Source organism: Hylobates moloch, unplaced genomic scaffold, assembly GCF_009828535.3.
Source record: "Hylobates moloch isolate HMO894 unplaced genomic scaffold, HMol_V3 SCAFFOLD_28, whole genome shotgun sequence".
Classification (NCBI taxonomy): domain Eukaryota; kingdom Metazoa; phylum Chordata; class Mammalia; order Primates; family Hylobatidae; genus Hylobates; species Hylobates moloch.
This window is the reverse complement of record NW_026652303.1, coordinates 3,943,476-3,963,143: the sequence shown is the minus strand read 5'-3', so window position 1 is coordinate 3,963,143 and position 19,668 is coordinate 3,943,476. Positions and strand designations below refer to the sequence as shown.

Genomic DNA, 19,668 nt, shown 5'->3' with positions numbered 1-19,668 from the left:
ATATACATATACATGTATATATACACATATATACATGTATATGTATATATACACATATACACGTATATATGTGTATATATATACATATACATGTATATATACACATATATACATGTATATGTATATATACACATATACGCGTATATATGTATATATATATACACACACACATATATGTATGTGTGTGTATATATATATACACATATAATTAGCTGGGCATGGTGGCACGTGCCTATAGTCCCAGCTACTCGGGAGGCTGAGGCAGGAGGATCGCTTGAACCCGGGAGGTGGAGGTTGCAGTGAGCTGAGATCGCACCACTGCACTCCAGCCTGGTGACAGAGCAAGACTGTGTCTCAAAAAAAAAAAAAAAAAAAAAACTATGAAACACTGATGAAAGAAATCAATGATCTGAGTAAATGAAGATACATACCATGTTTATGAATTAGAAGACTCATAATAAAAAAATACCAATTTTCCCCAAATTGATATACGGGTTTAACATAATTATTCTATAATTGTTGAAAATATATTAGTGTGGTATTCTGAAATGTAGTTTTCTCAACAGTAGTCTGGGCACTTATTTTCAACAAACACACACTAACTTGGGAAGAATACCTATTCCATACACTTTTGCTTTAATTTCTGAGGACTTTAGCTACTAACAAAGCAATGCTGGAGTGATGTCAGCAAGATGGTTAACTAGAAGTCCTTCATGCTTATCCCTACATCCCAACAAGGACAGCCAAAACAATAAACAGCTACATTTCAATGAAAATAACTACAGGAGAGCACAGGAGTACATCAAAGGAGTAACAGAAACCCAAGTGAGCATAGAAACTCAGGATAGCTATATAGAAAACAAGGGAACACCAGGCCTCCACCCCTCATCCCCCCGCTGGGATCAGCTGGAAACCAGGAGGAACTTCCTGTGCTGAAAAGGTAGCAAGCGGATCCCAGCAGCCCCCTCAGGGACTAAGCCCAGCTGAGGGAGTTACCTGGAGTCCACAAAGCTGTGCCCTTCCCAGGGGAGCAGGCACCGTCTCACCCACTGTGGCCCATGCAGCTACTGTGCTACACCACTGTGAACTAGAACTACTGCTGGAGTGTGTCTTGCAATGGGGCAGGTAGCCAGGGCACTCCCTCCTCCTTGAGGCTAAGCTGCCCCTGAACCACCCCTGCCTGGTGGCCTGACATCCCCAAGCTGAGCTGTGAGTAGCTGCTATGCCCATCCCCATGGGCCAATCTACCTAGCCCTGTCCCTGCCCCTTGCAGATCTAAAGTAATGTACTCCCTCCTGAGGACATGTGTGCTGGCCAAGCTCCTCCATCTACCACTCCCAGTTACTGCTGCACCCTGTCTCTAGGGGCTGAGGGAACAGTGCCTTGGTGCAGGGGCCGCACATACCTCTCCCCAGTTGCTGCCGCATCCCGTATCCAGACTCTGTGAGGCCAAGTATGGGGATAGTAAATACCTCAGAATGGCAGAACACAGCTGTTACCTGGGCCCTAGGGAGCAGCACAGCAATGGCTCCACCTGGCCTCAGAGTCTGGAAGACTGCCAAGTGCCACCATCCCAGGGTCTAGACTCACCAGTATATAATGCCTCATCCCCTATTGTGACTGTGCTCTATTAGCTCAGGTTCCTGAATTGCAGTGGCCATACCCTGCTCTCTGGGCCCAAACTTGCAGTACCCCTTCTTCCTGGAGTCAGGCCAGAGCTGTACCCTGCCCTCCAGGGACAGAATTACAGCTGCATCCCAGCCCCCTGGACCCAGGCTGCTAGAGAATGGTTCATAGTCACAGATACTGGCTCTGTGGTCAACCTACATCCAATTTTGCCACAGACAGCATACCAGCATATCAAGACCCAGGTACCACAATGGGTTCACAAGACCCTGAGCCTAAGACCCCAGTCCCACAGCCAATCCAAATATTTGCACCTGGAACCCAGCTCCTCTGCAGCTGCTTGGAGACCATGTCAGTTCTGACACCATTAGAAGGATCCCCTTGATTAAGTCTCCCCACTGAGGGGAAAACAGGAAGACTCCAAAAGCCCTTGCCACCAAAGACATCAACAACCTATGTAGCTACTGCTACAAACTTCTACAGCCTGGAACACTAAGGTGTCTGCCATTATTGCTGATTTTGAAAGCAGCTGAAGAAGTTGCACAGAGACCATACCACAGCAGCACCTACAAGGAAACAGAGTAACCACACTCTTCCCAACTGGCACACTAAGATCCAACTACAGATGAAAGTCTTTCACTAGAAGAGTGGCTCTAGAGGCAATTACTCCACCAGATGTACACACATCAGTGCAGGGAGACAAGAAACATAAAAAAACAAGAAAACATGATAATACCTGAAGAATATAACTCTCTAGTAATAGACCCCAATAAAAAGGAAATCAACAAATGCCAGGAAAGAAAAATATTTTAAGGACACTCAATAAGATGCTAGAAAATACAGATAGACAATTCAACAAAATAAGAAAAAAATTCACGATATGAATGAGAAATTCAACAAAGTGACAGATACCATAATTAAAAAAAACCAGCCAGGTGCGGTGGCTCACGCCTGTAATCCCAGCACTTTGGGAGGCTGAGACGCGCAGATCACAAGGACAGGAGATCGAGACCATCCTGTCTAACACGGTGAAACCCCGTCTCTACTAAAAATACAAAAAATTAGCTGGGCGTGGTGGCAGGCACCTGTAGTCTCAGCTACTCAGGAGGCTGAGGCAGGAGAATGGCGTGAACCCGGGAGGTGGAGCTTGCAGTGAGCCAAGATCACTCCACTGCACTACAGCCTGGGCAACAGAGCGAGATTCTGTCTCAAAACAAAACAAAACAAAACGTATCTTGCAGCTGAAGGATTCAATTAATGAAATTAAAAAACAGAATAGAGAGCTTCAACCACAGAACTAATCAAGCAGAAAAAAAATCTTTGAACTTCAAAGATGCGGTGGGTCACGCCTGTAATCCCAGCACTTTGGGAGGCCGAGGCAGGCAGATCACTTGAGGTCAGGAGTTCAAGACCAGCTTGGCCAACACGGAGAAACCCTATCTCTACTAAAAATACAAAATTAGCCAGGCATGGTGGTGCATGCCTGTAATCCCAACTACTTGGGAGGCTGAGGCAAGAGAATCGCTTGAACCCAGGAGGCGGAGGTTACAATGAGCTGAGATCGTGCCATTGCACTCCAGCCTGGGCAACAGAGCGAGACTCTGTCTCAGAAAAAAAAAAAAAAAGAAAAGAAAAAATATATTTAATAAAACAATAGCTGAAAATTTCCCAAGTCTGGGGGAAGATATGGATATCTAGATCCTGGAAGCTCAAAAGCCCCAAATAGATTCAACCCAAAAAGGTCCTCCCCAAGGTATATTATAGTCAAATTGTCAAAAGTCAAAGGCAAAGTGAGAATTCTAAAAACAGCAAGAGAAAAGCGTCAAGTCACATATAAAGGAATCCCCTTTAGACTAACAGGAGAAACCCTACAGGTCAGGAGAGAAGCAGATGACCATTCAACATGCTGGAAGAAAAAAAAAATTATCATCCAAGAATACTATATCCAGCAAATCTATCCTTCAGAAATGAGGGAGAAATAGTCTTTTCCAAGCAAAAACAACACAACAAAACAAACACCCAAGGGAACTCATCACTACTAGACCAGCCTTACAAACAATGCTCAAGAGTACTGTATGTACATCTGGAAGGGAAAAGATGATAATCACCATCATGAAAACATGCAAAACTATAAAATACATTGCAACAACAGATATACAAAGGAGAAAGATACAACAATCAAACTTTATCACTACAAACCAAACTGCACTGATAATAAGAGAGAAGAAAGGAACAAAAGATATACAAAACAACCAGAAAAAGTTAGCAAAACGACAGGACTAAGTCCTCACCTATTAATAACCTTGAATGTAAGCAGATTGAATTCCCCAATTAAAAAATGGCTGAACAGACTTTTAAAAACTTTATTCAAAAATATGCTGCCTACAAGAAACTCACTTCACCTGTAAAGACACATGTTGAAAGAAAGTGAAGGATTGGAAAAAGATACTCCATGCAGACAGAAACCAAAAACAAGCAGGAACTGCTATACTTATATGAAATAAACTTTAAGTCAAAAACTGTAAGAAGAGACAAAGAAGGTCATAAAACAATGATAAATGGATCAATTCGGCAAGAAGATATAACAATTGTAAGTATCTATGCACCCAACATTGAAGCACCCACAAATATAAAGCAAATATTTAGATCTAAAGGGAGGGATAGACTCCAATACAATAATAGGGACTCTAACACCCCACTCTCAGCATTTAGACAGAAAATCATCAAATAAACACTCCATTTAAACTGCATTTTAGACCAAATGGACCTAACAGGTATTTATACAGAACATTTCATCCAACAGGTACAGAACACAAATTCTTTTCACTGGCACACAGAACATTCTCCAGGAGGGCCTATGGCCATAACACCCTGAACACCCCCAATCTCATCTGATCTGGGAAGCTAAGCAGGTTCGGGCCTGGTTAGTACTTGGATGGGAGAACATTCTCCAGGATAGACCACATGCAAGGCCACAAAACAAGTCCCAACTAATTGAAAAGAACTGAAATCACATCAAGTATCTTTTCTGACATAACATGAGCAACTTTTGAAACTATTCAAATACAGAAAAACTAAACAACATGCTCCTGAAGAAACTATGAGGCAATTAAGAAATTAAGAAGGAAAATAAAACATTTCTTGAAACAAATGAAAATCGGAACACAATATACTGAAACCTATGGGATCCAACAATAGCAGTATTAGTAAGTTTATAGCAATAATTGCCTATACCAGAAAGCACAAAGGTTGCAAATAAACAACACAGAAATGCAGCTCAAGGAACTAGAAGAGCAAGAACAAACCAAACTCAAAATTAGTAGAGGGAAATAAATAATAAAGATCAGAGCAAGGACAGGTGCAGTGGCTCATGCCTGTAATCCCAACACTCTGGGAGGCCAAACTGGGAGGATCACTTGAGCCCCGGGGTACAAGACCAGCCTGGGCAATGTAGTGAGATTCTGTCTCTTACAAAAAACTTAAAAATTATCTGGGCATGGTGGTACATGTTTGTACTCTTAGCTACTCATGAGGGTGAGGAAGGAGGGCTGCTTGAGCCCAGGAGGTTGAAGCTGCAATGAGCAGTGACTATGCCACTGCACTCCAGCCTGGTGACAGACTGAGACCCTGTCTCCCCACCCCATGAAAAAAAAAATCATAGTGGAAAAAAGTAAATTGTGACTAACACAAAAGATAAACAAGGCTGGGTGCAGTGGCTCACACCCAGCACCCTGGGAGGCTGAGGCTAGAGGATTGCTTGAGCCCAGGAGTTTGAGAACAGCCTGGGCAACATGGCAAAACCCTGTCTCTACAAAAAATACAAAAATTAGCCAGGCATGGTGGTACATGCTTGTAGTCCCAGCTACTTGGGAGGCTGAGGTGGGAGGATCGCTTGAGCATGGGTAGTGAAGGTTGCAGTGAGCTGAGATAGTACCACTGCACTCCAGCCTGGGCAACAAGGCAAGAGACTGTCATAAAAAAAAAAAAAAAAAAACCGAGCCCGGGCGCAGTAGCTCATGCCTGTAATCCCAGTACTTTAGGAGGCCAAGGCGGGTGGATCACCCAAGGTCAGGAGTTCGAGAGCAGCCTGGCCAACATGGTGAAACCCGTCTCTACTAAAAATACAAAACTTAGCCAGGCGTGGTGGCGTGCGCCTGTAGTCCCAGATACTTGGGAGGCTGAGGCAGAAGAACTGCTTGAATCCAGGAGGCAAAGGTTGCAATGACCCAAGGTCACGCCACTGCACTATAGCCTGGGTGACAGAGCGAGACTCCATCTCAAAAAAAAAAAAAAAAAGATCAACAAAACAAAAAGTTGTTTTGAAAAGATAAACAAGGCCGGCGCGGTGGCTGATGCCTGTAATCTCAGCACTTTGGGGGGCCAGGGTGGGCAGATCACCTGAGGTCAGGAGTTCGAGATCAGCCTGGCCAACGTGGCAAAACCTGTCTCTACTAAAAATACAAAAATTTGCCAGGTGTAGTGGGGTGCATCTGTAATCCCAGCTCCTGGGGAGGCTGAAGCAGGAGAATCACTTGAACCCAGGAGGCAGAGGCTGCGGTGAGCTGAGATCGTGCCATTGCACTCCAGCCCGGGCTACAAGAGCGAAACTCCGTCTCAAAAAAAAAAAAAAAAAAAAAAGATAAACAAAATAACCATTAGATAGACTAATCAAGAAAAAAGACTCAAAAAATAAAATCAGAAACAGAAAAGAAGACATACAGATGATACCACAAAAATGTAAAGGACCATTAGAGACTATTAAGAACAACTATTCCTCAACAAATTGGAAAAGCTAATGGAAATGGATACATTCCTGGAAACAACCAATCTACCAAGAGTGAACCAAGAAGAAATAGAAAACCTGAACCAACCAGTTATGAATAATGAGATTAAATCAGTAATAAAAGTCTTCCATCAAAGAAAAGCCCAGGACCTGATGGCTTCAATGCTGAGTTCTATCAAATATTTGAAGAACTAATACCAATTCTCAAACTATTCCAGAAAATTGAAGAGAGGAGTAGATTTCTCCCAAACTCATTCTGTGAGGCTACCATTACTCTGATAGCAAAACCAGACAAAGACACAACAAAAAAAGAAAACTACAGGCTAATATCCCCGATGAACAAAGATGCAAAATCCTCAACAAAATACTAGCAAGCCAAATACAGCAGCACATCAAAAAGATCATTCACTATGATAAAGTGGGATTTATTCCAGGGATACAAGGATGGTTTAGCATATGCAAATCAATAAACCTGATACATCACATCAACAGAAGAAAGGACAAAAACCATACATGATCATCTCAACAGATGCAGAAAAAGTATTTGATAAAATTCAACATCCTTTCATGATAAAAACTCTCAACAAACCGGATACAGAAGGACCATACCGCAAAACAATAAAGACCATTTATGACAAACCCACAACTGACATCATACTGAATGGGACAAAGCTAAAAGCTTTTCCTCTAAGAACTAGAACAAGACAATGCTGTCCATTCTCCCCACTTTTATTCGGACTGAAAGTCCCAGCCAGAGCAATCAGGCAAGGGAAAGAAATACAGAAACAAGGAAGTCAAACTGTCCCTGTTTGGAGACAACATGATCTTACATCTAGAAAACTAAAAGATCCACCAAAAAACTCCTTGAACTGATAAATTCAGTAAAGCTGCGGGACACAAAATCAACATACAAAAATTAGTAGTGTCTCTATATAACAATAATGAACTAATAGAAAAAGAAATCAAGAAAGCAATCCCATCAATAGTAGCTAAAAAACAAAAAAACCCCAAAAACCCAAGAATAAATTTAACCCTAAGAATAAATTTTTAAATTTTTAAATAAATAGAGGTGAAAGAACTCCGCAAGAAAAACTATAGAACACTGTTGAAAGAAATTGATGATAACACAAAAAATTGAAAGATATCTTCTGTTCATTGATTAAAAGAACTAATATTGTGAAAATGACCATACTATTAAAAGCAATCTACACATCCAATGCAATCCTATCAAAATACCAATGACATTCTTCATAGAAATAGAAAAGTCTCGGCTGGGTGCAGTGGCTCACGCCTGTAATCCCAGCACTTTGGGAGGTTGAGATGGGCGGATCACCTGAGGTCAGGAGTTCAAGACCAGTCTGGCCAACATGGTGAAACCCCGTCTCTACTAAAAATACAAAAATCAGCTGGGCGTGGTAGTGGGCGCCTATAACCCCAGCTACTCAGGAGGCTGAGGCAGAGAGAATTGCTTGAATCCAGGAGGTGGAGGTTGCAGTGAGCCAAGATCGTGCCACTGCGCTCCAGACTGGGTGATAGAGCGAGACTTCGTCTCAAAAAAAAAAAAAGAAAAGAAAAAAAGAAAGAAATAGAAAAGGAGAACCACAAAAGTCTCCAAAGAGATCCTGAGCAAAAGGAACAAAGTTGGAGACATCACACTACTTGACCCTAAACTGCAATGCTCTAGTAACCAAAACAGCATGGTACTGGCATAAAAACAGACATACAGACCAATGGAACAGAATAGAGAATCCAGAAATCCATGTATTTACAGCCAACTGATTTTCAACAAAAGCACCAAGAACATACACTGGAGCAAGTGCAGTGTCTTTAATAAATGGTGCTGAGAAAACTAGATATCCATTTGCAGAAATAAGGAGCTAGACCCCCTAACTCTCACCATATATAAAACCAACTCAAAATAAATTAAAGATATAAACGTTTACACCTGAAACTATGAAATGATTAGAAAATGATGTAGGAGAAATGCTTCAGGACATTGGTCTGGGCCAAGATTTTAGGAAGACCTCAAAAGCACAGGCAACAAAAGCAAAACTAAACAAATGTGATTACATAAAACTAACATGCTGCTTCTGCACAGTAAAGGCAACAATTAAAAGAATAAAGAGGCAACCTGTAGAATGGGAGAAAATATTTGCAAACTATTCATCTGACAAGGGATTAATATCCAGAATATACAAGGAACTCAAACAAGAGCAAAAAAACCCCCACAAATAATCCAATTAAAAAATGGGTAAATGAATTGGAATAGACATCTCTCAAAAGAAGACATATAAATGGCCAAGAGGCATATGAAAAAAAATCCTCAATGTCACTAATCATCAGGGAATTGCAAATCAAAACCACCAGATATACCATCTTGCCCTAATTAGGATGGGTGTTAGCAAAAAGACAAAAACTGCTGGGCGTGGTGGCTCACACCTGTAATCACAGCACTCTGGGAGGCTGAGGCAGGTGGACTGCCTGAGCTCAGGGGTTCGAGACCAGACTGGGCAACATGGTGAAACCCTGTCTCTACTAAAATACAAAAAATTAGCTAGGCGTGGTAGTGTGTGCCTGTAGTCGCAGCTACTCAGGAGGCTGAGGCATGAGAACTGCTTGAACCTGAGAGGCGGAGGTTGTAGTGAGCCAAGACGATGCCACTGCACTCCAGCCTGGGCAGCAGAGTGAGATTGTCTCCAAAAAAAAGACAAAAACTAACAAATGCTGGTGAGGATTTACAGAAAGAATTCATATACAAAGTTCTTGGAAATGTAATATAGCCACTATGAACAGTATGGAGGTTCCTCATGGGAGGAATAGGATTAATGAACATAGGAGTGCAGATATCTCTGACATATCCATTTCCTTTCCTTTGGAAGTACCCAGCATCAGGATTGCTAGATTATATGGTAGTTCTAGCTTTTGTTTTTTAAGGAACCGCCACACTATTATAAACACTATTCACAACGGCCACGACATGGAATCAACCTAAGTTCCCATCAACAGACGAATGAATAAAGAAACTGTGGCATGCATATATATATATATGTGATGAAATACTACGTAACCATAAAAAAGAATGAAATTCTGTCATTCATGGCAACATGGATGAGTTTGGAGGGTATCATGTTAAGAGAAATAAGACAGGCACAGAAAGATAAATAACACATGTTCTCACTCATGATGAAGCTAAAAAAGTTGATCTCAGAGTAGAATAATGGTTACTAGAGGCTGGGATGGGTAGGGGAAGGTGGGTATATCAGACATTGGTTAACAAATACAAAAGTACAGCCAGATAGGTGGAATGAATTCTAGTGTTCTATAGTGCTATAGGGTGACTGTAATTACCATTATTTTTTAATTTTTTTGAGACAGAGTCTCACTTTATCTCCCAGGCTGGAGTGCAGTGGTGCGATCTTGGCTCACTCCGCCTCCCGGGCTCAAGCAATCCTCCTGCATCATCCTCCCAAGTAGCTGGGATTACAGGTGTGTGCCACCACCCCTGGCTAATATTTTTTTGTATTTTTAGTAGAGACAGGGTTTCACCATGCTGGCCAGGCTGGTCTCGAACTCCTGACCTCAAGTGATCTGCCCGCCTCGGCCTCCCAAAGTGATGGGATTACAGCAGTGAGCCACCACGCCCAGCCAGGTGACTGTAATTAAAAAAAACTTATGGTACATTTTCAAATAACCAGAAGAACAGATTTTGAATATTCCCAACACAGAGAAATGATAAATGTTTGAGGTGATGGATATGTTAATTACTCTGATTTGATCATTACCCATTGTATATGTGTATTGAATTATCACATTGTACCCCATAAATATGTATGATTATTATGTGTCAAATTAAAAATAACAAACAATGTGGCCGGGCGCGGTGGCTCACGACTGTAATCCCAGCATTTTGGGAGGCCGAGGCGGGCGGATCACGAGGTCAGGAGATCGAGACCATCCTGGCTAACATGGTGAAACCCCGTCTCCACTAAAAATACAAAAAATTAGCCGGGCGAGGTGGCGGGGGTCTGTAGTCCCAGCTACACAGGAGGCTGAGGCAGGAGAATGGCGTGAACTCTGGGGGGCAGAGCCTGCAGTGAGCCAAGATCGCGCCACTGCACTCCAGCCTGGGTGAAAGACCGAGACTCCGTCTCAAAAAAAAAAAAACAAACGAAAATTTTAAAAAACCAAAGCAACATCTACACTCAGCTTTTATTATTAATATAGAAGCAATACTGGCATTAGAAAATTATGATTTTGCAGTCAGTGCAGAAATAGCTGATTCAGACAAGAATCACTGGGTGCTAAAACTAGATGAGATATTGATGAGAAACAGAGTATTTACATAGTCTCAAAATACCTTCCACAAATTATTACAAGGGTCAAATGGTAAGTTTATTGTGGAGAGACCAAGCAGACACCACCTAACCAAGCGATCCAACTTATCGCCAGTAATAGGACAAACAGAAACCCTATGCCTTCTTTTTTTTTTTTTTTTTTTTTTGACACGGAGTCTCACTCAGTCTCCCCGGCCGGAGTGCAGTAGCACGATCTTGGCTCACTGCAAGCTCCGCTTCCCGGGTTCAAGCTATTGTCCTGCCTCAGCCTCCCGAGTAGCTGGGACTACAGGCCCCCACCACTATGCCCGGCTAATTTTTTTGTATTTTTAGTAGAGACGGGGTTTCACCGTGTTAGCCAGGATAGTGTCGATCTCCTGACCTCGTGATCCGCCCATCTCGGCCTCCCAAAGTGCTGGGATTACAGGCGTGAGCCACCGCGCCCGGCCCTGTGCCTTCTTATATGATACACTGAGAGAAAAAAACCACTACACCAATGGTATGCCTGCCAAAAATGAATAATCTTTTTTTTTTTTTTTTTTTTTTTGAGACTGAGTCTCCCTCTGTTGGTCAGGCTAGACTGCAGTGATGTGATCCCAGCTCATTGCAACCTCCGCCTCCCGGGTTCAAGCGATTCTCCAGCCTCAGCCTCCCCAGTAGCTGGGATTATAGGTACCTGCCAACATACCCGGCTAATTTTTGTATTTTTAGTAGAGACAGGGTTTCACCATGTTGGCCAGGCTAGTCTAGAGCTCCTGGCCTCAAGTGATTCACCCGCCTCGGCCTCCCAAAGTGCTGGGATTACAGGCATGAGCCACCATGCCCGGCCAAAAAAAAAAAATGAATAATCTTAATCTAATCCTGAGGAAGTATCAGGCAAGCCCAAACTGAGAGATATTCCACAAAATAACTGGCCTGAATTCTTCAAAAATTCCAGTCCAAGAAAGGCAAAAGCTGAGATGTTTGTATTAAAAGGGACTAAAGAAACATGATAACTAAATTTGATGTGTGCTTCTTCATTGTAATCTGACCTAGCGGGGACAGAAGGGGGAAAATCTCTATATGACATTATTGGGATAATTGGCAAAATTTTACAAAGGTCTGTGGATTAGATGAACAGTACTATAACAATGTAAAATTTACAGCTTTTGATAACTGTGTTGGTTTTTTTTTTTTTTTTTTTTTTCTCGAGACAGAGTCTCGCTCTATCGCCCAGGCTGGAGTGCAGTGGCACGGTCTCGGCTCACTGCAAGCTCCACCTCCCGGGTTCACGCCATTCTCCTGCCTCAGCCTCCCGAGTAGCTGGGACTACAGGCGCCCGCCACCACGCCCGGCTAATTTTTAGTAGAGATGGGGTTTCACTGTGTTAGCCGATAATTGTGTTGTTTTCACATAAAAGAATGTCTTAGTACTCAGGATATACATTCTGAAATATTGAAGGTTAAAGGAGCATTATATATACAACTTAGTCTCAAATGGTTCAGGAAAAGGGTATACAGAGAAAGAAAATGATAAGTCAAAAGAGGCATAATATTAATAATTGGTAAAACTAGGTAAAGTATAAATGGAAGTTCCTTATACCATTCCTGCAAATTGTCTGCTAGTTTGAAATTATATCAAAATACAAAGTTACCAAAAAGAGCCAAAATATTTGTTGAATTGCAAGTGGGGAAAATCCCAGCCTAGATGTAGTAATAACTAAGGTTTTATTATAGCGCTGGCAAACTGGTGACTATAACTTACTGAAATTTGGGCCGGGCACAATGGCTCACACCTGTAATCCCAGCACCTTGGGAGGCCGGTGCGGGGGGGCGGCGGATAACCTGAGGTAAAGAGTTCGAGACTAGCCTGGCCAACTTGCTGAAGCCCCATCTTTACTAATAATACAAAAATTAGCTCGACGTGGTGGCACCCACTTGTAATCCCTGCTACTCGGAGGGCTGAGGCATGAGAATTGCTTGAACCCAGGAGGTGGAGGTTGCAGTGAGCCAAGATCATGCCACTGCACCCCAGCCTGGGCGACAGAGACTCTGTCTCAAAAAAGGAAAAAAAGAAAAAATAAACAAATTTGTACAGTCTTCATTTTTACGGTTCAGAAATAACTTTTTCATTTATAAAAATCAATTAACATTTACCTTTTCCTCTCTTCCTTTATTCTGTTCTTTCTTTTCACGACAACGAACGGCTTTCCCTCTGTCATTGTGAAGATTCTGTGCAGATGAACGGTGAACTCGAACAGTTGTACTTGGACGATTACCATGTGATTTAGGGTCACTGTACTGAGAAGATTGGCGTTTTCTAAGTCCTGGTGAGGGTCTAATCAAACAAAAACTCATTAATATCATAATCAACTCCACATATGGATGAACACACATACTGTATAAGTTAGAGTCTATGAACTAAAGAAGCCAATGCAACAACTGAACACAAGACACGACTGAATAAACTCCAGGATATTGAAACCTAAGATCTAAAATTTAAATCTGGGCCAGGTGCAGTGGCTCACACCTGCAACCCTAGCATTTTGGGAGGCCAAGGTGGGTGGATCACTTGAAGTCAGGAGTTCAAGACCAGCCTGGCCAACATGGTGAAACCCCGTCTCTACTAAAAATACAAAATATTAGCCAGGCGTGGTGGTGTGCACCTGTAATCCCAGCCACTCGGGAGGCTGAGGCAGGACAATCGTTTGAACCTGGGAGGTGGAGACTGGAGTGAGCCAAGATCACGCCACTGTACTCTATCCTGGGCAACAGAACGAGACTCCGTCTCAAAAAAATAAAAATAAAATAAAATTTAAATCTGACATATATGTTGGTGATTTAATTAAAGGAATGCAGTATAGTTATATTACAGAAATAATGGAGGGGAAGTAATGGTCACCTCTATTTAGAAAGGAAATTGTTGTATATCAAAGATGAATGCATCTTATTGTTGGAAGCTGAAAAAAAATTATCAGAGAAGAGAGTTTTATCGAGACAACCAGAATACAGTACAAGTATTCAATTCACATTTATCCAATGGTATATATGCAATTTGGTACCATTTATTTAGAATATACAGACCCCTTCGAAGTGTTTCAAATTTGGGTTTTTTCAGATTTTGGAATATTTGTATATACATACCAGCTGAGCATCTCTAATCTGAAAATCCACAATCTAAAATGTCCCAATGAGCACTTCCTTTGAGCATGACCTTTGAGTGTCATGTTGGTGCTCAAAAAGTTTCGGTTTTTGAAACATTTTGAATTTTCGGATCAGGGAGGCTCAATCTATACCATAATTTTTGTGTTTTAATTAATAAAATTTAATCATTTTCCCATTTAAAAAACTGATATAGCACTAGCTATGAACAGTTACTAGAACTCAAGTTCAGTGCTTTACATTTACATACATTACCTCATTTCACCTTTATGTATTTATTATTATTATTATTATTTGAGACAAGGTCTTGCTCTGTCACTGCAGCCTTGACCTCCCAAGCTCAAGCAATCCTCCCACCTCAGCCTCCCAAGTAGCAAGGACTATAGCCACATGGCACCACACAAGGCTAATTTTTGTATTTTGTAGAGACAAGGTATCACTATGTTGCCTAGGCTAGTACCAATCCCCTGGGTTCAATCGATCCTCCCACTTTGGCCTCCCAAAGAGCTGGGACTACAGGCGTGAGCCCCTGTGTCGGTCCTCATTTCATCCTTATTTCTATAGCAGGATTCAGACTTCTCAAATATCCGTTAGGCTCCTACTCTGCTCCCAGATTTGGTTGCAGCCATTTACAAGGGGGAAAACAAACAAACAAAAAAGGAGTCCTATTCTCAAATAAACCACAGTATAGTTAAACAGACAGAAGCTATGTAAAGCTAGGCACGTATACCAGATGGTGTGAAACAGACCTAGCGCCACGGCAATGGGAATGGCCTCATGAAGACAGAAAAGAAACTGGGACTGGAAATGCAGGAGTTGAACTAAACAAGAGGGTACAATTATAGACAGAACATGAATAAAGAAAAGCAAAGAAACAAAAATGAGCTTAATCTATGTAAAGGATAATAAAGACACCAGTCTAACACATAATGCTGAACATTAAGCGATAATACTGAGCAGAAATGGTTCGGTACATAGAAGACATGAATACCAGTTCAAGAGGCTTAGCTTTTAGCTAACTGCCAACAAGGATCCACTGAAAATATTTTAGAAAGATTGTCTAATACTGAACATACATGATATACTGATAAAGAAAACACAGAAAGCAGTGAGATGTTTGTGATTACAAATGTTACTGAGACATGAGATGAGGGCCTAGTTTAAGGCAGTAACAATGAGAAGAGTCTCAGAGACACGCTATTAGTAAAGACACTCCAGGCCGGGCACGGTGGCTCATAATCCCAGCACTTTGGGAGGCTGAAGTGGGTAGATCACGTGAGGCCAGGAGTTCGAGACCAGCCTGGCCAACATGGCAAAACTCCATCTCTACTAAAAATACAAAAAATTAGCTGGGTGTGGTGGCACGCACCGGTAATCCCAGCTCCTCAGGAGGCTGAGGCAGAAGAACCACTTGAACCCAGGAGGCAGAGGTTGCAGTCAGTCGAGATTGCGCCACTGCACTCCAGCCTGGGAAACAGACCACAACTGTCTCAAAAAAAAAAAAAAAAAAGAAAGAAAAGACACTCCTAGGCTGGGTGCGGTGGCTCATGCCTGTAATCCCAGCACTGTGGGAGGCCGAGGCAGGTGGATCACCTGAGGTCAGGAGTTCAAAACCAGCCTGGCCAACGTGGCGAAACCCTGTCTCTACTAAAAATACAAAAATTGGATGTGCATGGTGCTGTGGACCTGTAATCTCAGCTACTTGGGTGGCAGAGACAGGAGAATTGCTTGAACCGGGAGGCGGAGGTTGCAGTGAGCCGAGAACGCGCCACTGCACTCCAGCCTGGGCGACAGAGCAAGACTCTGTCTCAAAAAAAATAAAAATAAAAATAAAAGTGGCTAAGAAATAATCAATACTCATTGATTTTAAATGTCAAGAACATGATGGTATGGGTCTTCTCAAAATGTGACCTATGGACCACCGACATCAGAATCACCTGTAGATTCGTGAGTTCTACCTGCTATCTACTATATCAGACTCTCTGGGAGTGATGCCCCTAAATCCACATTTTTAATTGGAGATTGTTAGGAGTGCTACAGCAGAGAGTGCCAGCTTTGTAATCATTATTATAAAACACAATATATCTAGGTTCAAATCCTAGCTCCACCAGTTATCAGTTTTGTGATAGTGGGAAAAAGTTACCCAACCTTATTGTATCTCAGCTGTCTTATCTGAAATACAGGGAAAATATGACTTATTTGGAAGGCTTATTGTAACAAATAAAATAACACCTATAGCCAAAAATAGTTCAGGACACTGTGGGTGTATAATCCAGCACTTGTATTATAAAATACAACCAGGCCGGGTGTGGTGGCTCACGCCTGTAATTCCAGCACTTTAGGAGGCCAAGGTGGGCGAATCACGAGGTCAGGAGTTTGAGACCAGTCTGGCCGACATGGTGAAACCCTGTCTCTACTAAAAATACAAAAAATTAGCTGGGCATGATGGCAGGTGCCTGTAATTCCAGCTACTTGGGGGGTTGAGGCAGGAGAATTGCTTGAACTCAGGAGGCAGAGGTTGCAGTGAGCCGAGATCATGCCACTGTACTCCAGCCCGGGCGACAGAGTGAGACTCCATCTCAAAAAACAAATAAAATAAAATAAAATAAAATAATATACAACCAAGGCTGGTCCGAAGGTAGTGAATTATCTCAATTGATTGTTCACAGTCACAGATCAAACTCTTTGTTCTATTCTTCCCCTCCTTCTCACTACTGCACTTAACTAGTCTTAAAAAAAAAAACAAAAAAAACAAAAAACAAGAAATCAGACTTACAATGACAAAATGTTAAAACTCAAAACCATCTGAGCAACATCTTAATGCAAGGTTAACGGGCAATGAACCTGGGAAGTCATAAGTGTTCTTCCTAGAAAGGCATGACACAGTCAATATTTAAATCTACAATACAAACTAGGAAACCTATTATGTAAGTGAAATAGATAACGTCCACCTGCACACTTGTCAGTTTAAAAATGTGCAGTAAAACTATGCATGATTGGCTAGTTATAGTATTTCAGTATTTCAGTAACTAGTTGTTCATTTGCTGGCACTTGGTAGTCAGAAGTTGGGGAAAAAAAGCCAGAGAAAGCCCTAAAATTCATAACATTTTATGTTTACTGTTCTCTATGAATTAAAAAGCCCATTTTTTTTTCTATTTTAGCAAATTTAGAAAAATTTTCCATTTTTCATTATACCTTGATGAAAAGAAGTATTCTGTGATCCCTGTTTGAGAACCACTGTTTGTTAGTCTAACTTAATCTCTTTGCATAAGAAAAATCTGAGGCCTGGCTGGGCATGGTGGCTCAGGCCTGTAATCCCAGCACTTTGGGAGGCTAAGGCAGGTGGATCACGAGGTGAGGAGATCGAGACCAGCCTGGCCAACATGGTGAAACCCTGTCTCTACTAAAATACAAAAAATTAGCCGGGCATGTTGATGTGCACCTGCAGTCCCAGCTGCTCAGGAGGCTGAGGCAGGGAAGTTGCTTGAACCCGGGAGATGGAGGTTGCAGTGAGCCGAGATCACGCCACTGCACTCCAGCCTCGTGACAGAGCGAGACTCTGTCTAAAAAAAAAAAAAAAAAGAAAAAAAAGAAAAATCTGAGGCCTAAAAAGGTTCTATTATTTTCCCAAAGCTACAGAGAGTGGCAAAGACAGACACAGAGCTTGGATATTTCAATTCCTAACCCCATTCTCCTTCCGCAAGATAACACTGTCTCTACCGCTTTAAGGTCATTCACAAAAGCATATTTTTAAATTATTCCTACCTAAATCTTATTTTTTGAAATAGGTCAAAAAGGTATAAGGTTCAAGACCAGTGAGTTAGAAAAGAGACAACGTTCAGTAAAGAAAACTCCCTCCCATTCCTGTCTCTCAGCCACCCCATCCTCCTCCTAGATATAATCAATGCTATAAGCTTCTTGGGCTAACTGGTTTCTTAAAAGGTCTCCACTTACCTTCGTTCAACAGGTACAGGCATGGACCAGACTTCTCCCTCAGAAGCTGGAAGGTCATGCTGTGCTGCTTTCAAGGGAGTGCTGTCCAGTTTAAAGCTCTCTAGTGTTTTCATGATATCTTTAACATGTTTAGCTTCCACATTTATTTCCTGCCAAACCTGATTTCAAAGAAGAAGATGGATCTTTAAATTTCTATATCACTGTCAAAATTAAATGAGGGCCATTTATTAGAGATGTTAGAAAACTCCATTTTGATATCAGATATCCAGTAATCCACATCAAGATATTCTATCAAAATGTTAATAACAGTTCATTAAATTTAGGTTTTCAATTGCAATTTTTTTTTTTTTTTTTGAGATGGAGTCTTGCTGGGTCGCCCAGGCTGGAATGCAGTGGCGTGATCACTCTTGGCTCACTGCAAGCTCCGCCTCTTGGGTTCAGGTCATTCTCCTGCCTCAGCCTCCCGAGTAGCTGGGACTACAGGCGCCCACCACCATGCTTGGCTAATTTTGTGTATTTTTAGTAGAGACAGGGTTTCATCGTGTTAGCCAGGATGGTCTTGATCTCCTGACCTCACGATCCAACTGCCTAGGCCTCCCAAAGTGCTGGGATTACAGGCGTGATCCACCACGCCCAGCCCTCAATTGCAAAATTAATTCTGATAAAATGAATTAAACATCCAGGATAGGCTAGGTGTAGTGGCTCACGCCTGTAATCCCAGCACTTTAGGAGGCTGAGGCAGACGGATCACTCGAGCTCAGGAGTTTGAGACAAGCCTGGCCAACATGGTAAAACCCCATCTCTACTAAAAATACAAAAAATTAGCCGGGCATGGGGGCTGGCGCCTATAGTCCCAGTTACTTGGGAGGCTGAGGCAGGGGAATCTCTTGAGCCCAGGAGGTGGAGGTTGCAGAGAGTCAAGATTGTGCCACTGCACTCCAGCCTGGGCAACATAGCAAGACTCTGTCTCAAACAAAAAAAAAAAACCCAGGCTAACTAAATCATACTACTAATTTATATTCTTATTTAAATTGCATAGCTGGGTGTGCTGGCACGTGCATGTAATCCCAGCTACTCGGGGAGGCTGAGGCAGGAGAATTGCTTGAACCTGGGAGGCGGAGGTAGTGGCGAGCCGGAGATCGCGCCACTGCACTCCAGCCTGGGCAACAAGAGCGAAACTCTGGCTCAAATAAATAAATAAATAAATAAATAAATAAATAAATAAATTGCATAACAGGCCAGGTGCACTGGCTCACACCTGTAATCTCAACACTTTGGGAGGCCAAGGAGGGCAGATCACCTGAGGTCAGGAGTTCAAGACCAGCCTGGCCAACATGTTGAAACCCCACCTCTATTAAAAATACAAAAATTAGCTGGGCGTGGTGGCGGGCACCTGGAATCCCAGCTACTCGGGAGGCTGAGGCACGACAATTGCTTGAACTCAGGAGGTGGAGGCTGCAGTGAGCGGAAATCGTGCCACTGCACTCCAGCCTGGGCAACAGAGTGAGACTCCATCTCAAAAAAAATAAAATAAAATAAAATAAATTGTGTAACAAATTGAAAAGTTAGGCATAACTTTAAAGTTCTACAAGAATAATTAGCTGGGCATGGTGGCCCATGCCTGTAGTCCTGCCTACTTGAGAGGCTGAGATGAGAGAATTGCTTGAGCCCAAGGGAAAAAAAAAACCCATCAAAGCACAACTTGTGAAAGTTTCATTTTTGTCAAACTTTTATTTTTATTTTTTAGAGACAAGGTTTCATTCTGTTGCCCAGGCTGTACTGCAGTGGCATGATCATAGCTCACCATAACCTCAAACTCCTGGGTTCAAGG

General features: G+C 42.2%; 2 protein-coding genes across 4 annotated transcripts in view; both read right to left on the bottom strand.

Annotated features, from left to right (window-relative positions):
• LOC116463163 (nucleoporin Nup43) overlaps positions 1-19,668 on the bottom strand; it is a 156,852-nt gene that overhangs the window by 16,906 nt on the left and 120,278 nt on the right. The gene's annotated exons all lie outside the window — the stretch shown is intronic.
• The window catches only part of LOC116463174 (katanin p60 ATPase-containing subunit A1), a 59,311-nt gene that overhangs the window by 24,102 nt on the left and 15,541 nt on the right, over positions 1-19,668 (bottom strand). For all 3 annotated transcript variants that reach the window (XM_058434498.1, XM_032146165.2, XM_032146164.2), the window contains exons 3-4: positions 17,838-17,995; positions 12,879-13,059 (exon numbers count right to left, since the gene is read on the bottom strand). In XM_058434498.1, the coding sequence (XP_058290481.1) occupies positions 12,879-13,059; positions 17,838-17,995 (339 nt within the window). The remainder of the gene's footprint in view (positions 1-12,878; positions 13,060-17,837; positions 17,996-19,668) is intronic.